Here is a 7,445-nt window from a genome sequence, read left to right as displayed (position 1 = left end):
AATATAGATTTATAAGAAATATGTATATTTAAAAAAAATGTTTACATTTTATGAAGAAAGTATATATAGATATAGTTATATTTCTTTTATTAAAATAGTAAGGTAAAAAAATATAATTTAAATCAAAAAGACAATTTTAGAGGATAATATCTTAATGATAATTTTTTTTGTAATATTTATGTTAATAGGTAAACTTAGTTTATAGTTAGAATAGAAAATATGCTGGGACAAACGCGAAGAGGGGTGAATCGGTATTTACAAACCAATAATTTTTATATTTCATATTCATATTAGCCATAAATTACGATCAATCCCCAAGGTTATGAATACACCACTCAATATTCGAGGAATTATCAAAAGAATGTGAAATGTAAAATACCACATTTATAAAATAAATTTTAGATTTTAAAATTCTAACTTTCTTAAAAAAATTAGAATTCTGACATTCTTAAAATAAATTAAAAAACTTTATAAAATTAATCAAAAATATTTCTGGATGCATTGGAAACTTTCCTTTTAAACATTAAATGTAATTTCTTAAAGAAAAATAGAATTCTAACATTCTTAAAATAAATTTAAAAACTTTATTAAATTAATCAAAAATATTTCTAGTTGCCTTGGAAACTTTTTCCTTTTAAACATTAAATGTGAAATAATGCATTCAGATAAAATAATTTAAATGTTTGCTAAGACATGGACTGAATGTTTGGACTCATTGGGCAATCTCGTATGAGCATGGTGGTTTCCAAATTAAAGGTTTTAAAGGGGAGTCTGTAAATGGATAGCTCAAAAGAAGGCTCAACACAAGAAGGAACTTAAGGAGATTGATTTTGAGATGGCCCTCATTGGAGATCCATATTCAAAGGACCTTTTATCTACATATATGAACCATAGACTTGTGGAGCTTGAAACTCGCAAAAGACACATATTACCTGTGCAAGAAAAAGAAATGGAGGTTGAAAAGATGTGTGATTTAGATAGCATGTGGAGATAAGAATACTACATTTTTCCAGGAGTTCGCTTCAAACATGAGACAACAAAATAGAACATGGGAGATTGAGGATGGGATGAGTGGTAAAGCATCGAAGAGTGAAGAGATTCATAAATTGGTGGTGCAATTTTTTAAGAATTTTTATAAAGCCAATGATTTTTCTGAGATAGAGAATCAATTATCATTCATAGAACTCTATCCATAAATTTTTTACAAGTAGGAAGAAAGGTTGGTTGGAGCCCCATCTCACTCATAGGGCCTTCACTAGGGGAGCAAAACCATACCACGTGGGTTCATAATGGGGGATAATTGAAGAAACAATGGCATAATATATTGGGCGATATATATAAGGGGAAAAGGGTTTTTATATTGGTTGGTATAAAAAAATGGAGCTCAAAGTTAAAGAAAAAATATAAAGGGATAAAAAAATAGTTAATGAAAAATTGGATACATACAATATCTAGTGGAAGTAGGGGTTTTTTAAATTGGGAAGTATTCACTTCGTATAGGTAAGGGGTTAAATAATGTGATTTTTAGGGGTATTTTCCGATATGTAGTCAAATTAAGGGTATTGTTTAATATGCCATGAACCTAACAGATACCTCCTGGCGGATTGGTAATAGATCATAGACAAATTCAAAGCTATATTATGTATGTGGACTTACATATGGTTGTCTATCGGTGGAAGATTGGTCCTTGTCCAATCCACTTTACAAACTATCTCGGTGTACTAGATGCACATTTACAAACTTCCTAAGGCGATTATAAAACATTTTGTTTCAATTATAACTAATTCTATATGGTCTGGTCCATTGGGAAGTAGGAAGATTCCCTTGATTAGTTTGTATAATATTTACATAAGGACATCCATGGGTGGGTGGGGTATTAAGTGAACTGAATTTTTTAGATGGGCTTTATCGTCGAACAATTTTTGGAAGGTATTTTCTGGGTCTCGTATCTCGAACAAGATCATTATTGGTAAATATTTAAAGAATAGGACTATGGATTGACTGAGATAGGGTGCTACTGCCATAAAGAATGGATCATACATTTGGAAAAGTATTATGTCGAGCATGCAGTGGACTATTGAGAATATCAGGGGGTACATTAGATCGGGCTCATATATCATGATAGACATAGACCCGACTTATTGTATGAAGGACTCAGATAAGCTACTTATACAGACCACTGAAATTTTACATGTGAAGGGGATCTTTTACATTACTAATATCCTAAAGGGATTAGATCCCTTACACTTATATCCCATTTGGATGACTATGGAGGATCTGGGAATGGGATCTGAAAACTCGGTTCGATGAATATATATATACAACAATTGCACATGTTTATCATTTCATTAAATCAAGGTAAAGATAGTCTTTGTTGGCAGGTGGGTAGAAGGCATGGGAATAACTTAGTAAAAAATATAGACAATTATATCTCAGACACTCTCAGAGGTCAATAAGCAATTTGTTGGTTTGACAGGGTTTGGACATGGCATATGCCCAAAAAAATCTTTCTCTTTGGTTGGCTTGTTTGTAGGAATAAAATAATAACTTGGGATAACGACAAAATGTGGTTTATATGGCCCTAGAATATGTTGTTTGTGTCAATGCTTTGATGAGAATGCTCTACATTTATTCCTTAAGTGTCCTTATGCTATGGGGACATGGATTTATGTTTCCCAGAGTATTAGGATTAATATTAATTAACACTTTCCTACAATTGAGAAGGGCTTCAAACACTGGATAGTCTTGACACAGGTTGGAAACATACTACCTTTTCTTATTTTTTGGGGAATCTAGAAAGCGGGTAATACACCCATCTTTGATGATCATAGATATAGCATTCAGTATATTTGTTCCAAAATCTATGCTTTGTACCATGACTATCGGCAAACCGCTAGTTACATGATGAACAATATTATAAAGTCTTGACCCTCACATACATCTTTTCCTATCAGCCATTTCAATGGGGCATCCCAGAATCAATGTTGTGGTTGTGGAGTCTGCATTGCTACTAGTGCAGATCTCATGTATCGTTTTAGTTGGAATGGAGAACATGGCACTAACAGAGTGGAAGTTATTGCATTATGGGGTTTACTGTATTGTGTGAAGCGACTGAACCTCAATGTTTTTCATATATTTGGTGATTATCATATAACCATACATTGGATTAACAATGGGACTACTTTTTCCCCTCCACATTTCGTCCATTGGATGCATCAAATAAACAAGATCAGAGGACTTTTCCAACAAGTCACCTTTTCACATCTACATAGGGAATTCAACATTGTTGCTAAGAAGTTTTCAAAGAAAGGACTTTCAATGAATCTGGGTTGCATCAAATTTTTGGTTTACTTGCAAGGACGTCACATTAGTACCATTTTTTTCCCCTTCGAGCTCATGGACAAATCTATCTCTTTTGTTTTTATTTTTGGGCCACAATGCCTCATTTACTACCGCATCTTTTTCTGGGAGTTTATATTTTCATCTTAATTGTTGTTGGCCTTATACGATGAATTAGTATATGATTCTTTTTTGGTAGGTATTGGAGGAAACTGATTTCAAATATTAGAGTTTTGGCTAGTATTAGTTGTTGTTGACTGTTGATTAGCTGTCCATGTGGCTATATATCTGATGCTACATTTTAAGAATATGTTACATGTAAACATAGCTCTTTTTTTTTTTTTATAAGTAAGAGATGAACCTTCTATTAATTTGACCAAATTACATAATATACAGAGTGCCCAGACAGCAGGGGCGACAAAACACCAATGACCGAAGCTTACAAGATTCTTACGAACATCACAAAGTGGTGCCTACCACATCCACCAAATGGACCCGATGGCAACAATAAAAAGTCCAGTAAACAAAACGTGTTCGAAACCCTCAGGCAACAGGTAGGAACCAGTCATTGTTGTTGAAAACATAACCCCAATTCAACTGCCAACAAGCAAAGGGATCCACAATCGGGCAACTAGCACAACCAATCCCAGCCACTGAAAGCAAAGTCCTGATCCAACGGCCAGCGGGGATATCACATAGACGAGAAGCACGGAAGTTAACCACGTGATGAGAGAGGTTTTCTCTCACCTCTCATTGCCATGTGTTACCCCCTGAGTGGAATCGCATGCATCTTCCACAAAACCAGATGCCAACCATGTCCCATGCGATATACCAAATAAGGTTTTGGGGTTTTGTGTCCATGGTTTTGTGAACAGGGACCCACCGTGGACCCCACTGCCCCTTGCAAAATGGACCCGACCTCAACTCTAAACTGGGTCCAAAAAACAGAAACAGGTCCAGAGCCCTGAGGCAACATGCCCTCTCCATCTCAGTCGTTGAATACATAATCCCGATCCAACGGTCATTGGGGATATCACACAGACGAGAAGTGCGGAGGTTAACCACGCGATGAGAGCGGTTTTCTCTCACCTCTCGATGCCACGTGTTACCCACTGAGTGGAATCACATGCACCTACCAAAATACTAGATACCATCTAAGTCCCACATGAAATACCACTTATAGTATTGCGTTCGTGGTTTTGCGGAAAAGCCAGAACATTCCCATAGACCCTGCTGAGCCTTCCGCCTGGAGTGGCCAACAGAAACCCGCTGAGCCAAATACACCCCGACAGTCTGTTTTGTGTCATTGGCCGACTTGAAACCTTCGTCATTCATTCGAAAGTGATAAAATCTGTGGAAAGCAACCATATCCCAAATTCGTGGACAGATTAGGTGATATCCTCCTCACTCTTGTCTCCCGAATCCCTTCGATCAGCGTTGTTCATCCGTAAATCCCAATCTTTAGCTACCAAGATGAAACAATCCTCTCACAGTTTCCCTTCAGGTAACTACTCCCATGCATGCCGAGAATCCTTGTCCTTATTTGCCACACCTTCGTTGGCCAACCGATTTGCAAGCATATTTTCCTTCCTTCTAACATGAACAAATCTAATCGTTTTAAGGGTCTGCAAGTGAGAGTGGATACGGTGAAAAACCTGCAGCAACTTCTAGTGCTTCGACACTTTATTTGGTGAATTTCCATTATGAATATTCTTGTCTACTCTGATGGTCAAATCCGAATTTGCTTCAATGATAAAATTCTGTAAATTTGCCTGCACCAGGATCTCTAAGCATTGATCTAATGCCAGAACTTCAGCCATGTTATTGGTACCCTTTTCCATGTGGCCATGGAAGATATATTTTATGTGCCCCTGAGGATCTCTTATAGCACCCCCAAAGCCAGCTTCCCCCGGATTTCCCTTGGAAGTTCCATCAATGTTTACTTTGAAGAAGCCCCGAGGAGGGAGCTGCCATCTACTGGCCCTTGTGTTAATCGTTCTCACTTCCTTCCTAATTCCTTGAGGATTGATGGATTGAAGACCCAAATTAAGAATAACAATCTCCTCGTGAGATAGAGGCAGATTCGTGGGAATTGACCTCAAAAGGCTCTTGACGGTTTCTTTAAGCTGTTTTAGAATTTTATTGATTATGTGTTGTGGCTCGCTAGCTTTATTTATGAAGATCCGCCTATTGCGTTCTTTCCAAACATTCCAAATGACAAAGCCTGGTACTAGCATCCAGGCTTTGTTGATGATCTCATTCTCTGAGAAGTTCTTCCTCCAGATTGCCAGAGTGTTGGATATGCTAAAACTGTCCCTGTCGGTTTGTCTGAAGCTTGAGGCCACCCAGTCCCACACCTTAGCAGAAAAAGAGCAGAGGTTGAGCAGGTGTTCAATCGTTTCCTCATGTGAGCCGCATAGGTGACATTTGGAAGGGCCACTGAAGCCTTTCTTGAGGAGGTTTTCCCAAGTTAGGATCTTTCTTTGGTGCACAAGCCAAATAAATAACTTTATTTTCATCCAGTGAGGAGTTTGACAAAGCTCCTTCTAGACTTTATCAGCATTTACAAAGTTGAATCCTGTGATTGCTTATTTTGCCTCTTTGAGGTTAAATTTACCTTCGTTATTCTTCCCCCATCTTAATTGGTTGTGTGAGGAGGAAACCAGAATCCTTCTGTGCTTTAAGTTCATGGTGAGAGCCTCTTCCATGGCCTTCAAAGGACTCTCATCACTGTAACTTAGTTCCTTCCACTTCCTCCATTTTTCATTGTTCCTTCCCTGATCCCATAAATCTTTTACCAATAATAGGCCTTTGCTGTCTATGTCTCTTTTGAGGGCTGCCAGGTCAATCCTGTTAAGGATGGGTTCCTGTTGCCAGCTGTCCTCCCAGAATCGAGCTCGGTCCCCTGCTCGGATTTCCCAAAAACAATGCTGTTGAACAATGCTTTTGTTCTCCCAAGCAAGGTTCCATATGTGTGAGCCTCTGATTTGTCCTGTCATTCTAATAAGATCCTTTTCCTACCAGTGCTTGGCGTACTTTTGTTTCCAAAGCTTGGCCCAGGGGGCATTCGGCTCCTTGATCCATCGCCACCAAATCTTAGCTCCCGAAACTTTACTGAGAGTTTCTGGATCATGCAGCCCTAAGCCACCATGGCTTTTGGGCTTGCAGAGCTTGTCCCAGGCAACTAAAGCCCACTTTTTTTCCTCTTCCCCTCTACCCCACAGAAAGTCCCTTTGAATGTTCCTTATCTGTTGCTTAATTCCTTGAGGAGCAGGGATAGCTGCAAACATGAAAATGGGAATGGCTTGCAAGACCGCCTGTGTGAGCACAAGTCGCCTCGCTAAGTTTAAGGATCTGCATGTCCATTTTCTGATTTTGTCCTGAAGTTTATTTAAAATTGGTTCCCATATTTTCTTGCTGAGAGGTTTATCAGTAAGAGGAATTCCAAGATATTTGGAAGGCAACTGTTCCCTTTGAAAACCAAGAATCCTGGTAATGTTTCTTTGTATAGCAATATTAGTGTTAAAGAAAAAAACTTTGGACCTGTTTAGGCTTACCTCTGTACCTGCTGCCATAGCAAATTCGTTTAAGAAATCTTTAATTTCCCTTGCTTCGCTGACTGTGGGTATGCCCTACAGCATAGTATTGTCCACATATTGTTGATGAGTGTTAGCCTCTCCATCCAGGGTGAGCTTGAATCCCTGAATTCGACCTTCAACATTTTCCATTTTGATTGCCCTGCCTAGCCCTTCCATCATGAGGAAAAAGAGGAAAGGGGAGAGTGGATCGCTTTGTCTGAGCCCTCTGGAAGGTGTGAAGGTATTTGAAGGAGCTCCATTAAGCAGAATGGAAAAACTAGTTGTGGTGACTAGTGCCATAACCCATCTTATCCAACTCTGGTCAAAGCCATATGCTTTCAAAGTAGCTCTGATATAAGACTAGCTGAGTTTGTCATAGGCTTTCGCAATGTCCAACTGAATAATCATGCTTGCTTGCTTGTTGCTTTTGAGAGAGTGTGCCACCTCATGTGCTTGGATGATGTTGTTGAGAATTTTTCGTCCCTCCACATAGCCTATTTACTCTTCCGAGATGAGGGAAGGTACTAG

General features: G+C 38.6%; 1 protein-coding gene across 1 annotated transcript; it reads right to left on the bottom strand.

Annotated features, from left to right (window-relative positions):
- Window positions 1–5,006: 5,006 nt before the first annotated feature.
- LOC149173639 (uncharacterized) lies at window positions 5,007–5,576 on the bottom strand. The gene has a single exon (XM_089426775.1). The coding sequence runs from the start codon at window positions 5,574–5,576 to the stop codon at window positions 5,007–5,009; it is 570 nt and encodes a 189-aa protein (XP_089282901.1).
- Between the last annotated feature and the right edge of the window lie 1,869 nt (window positions 5,577–7,445).

Source organism: Pinus tabuliformis, chromosome 4_2 (genome assembly GCF_031772625.1).
Source record: "Pinus tabuliformis cultivar Carrire ecotype Pingquan chromosome 4_2, CPIR1, whole genome shotgun sequence".
NCBI lineage: Eukaryota > Viridiplantae > Streptophyta > Pinopsida > Pinales > Pinaceae > Pinus > Pinus tabuliformis.
Note: the sequence above shows the minus strand (reverse complement) of the source record. Positions and strands in the feature narration are given on the sequence as shown.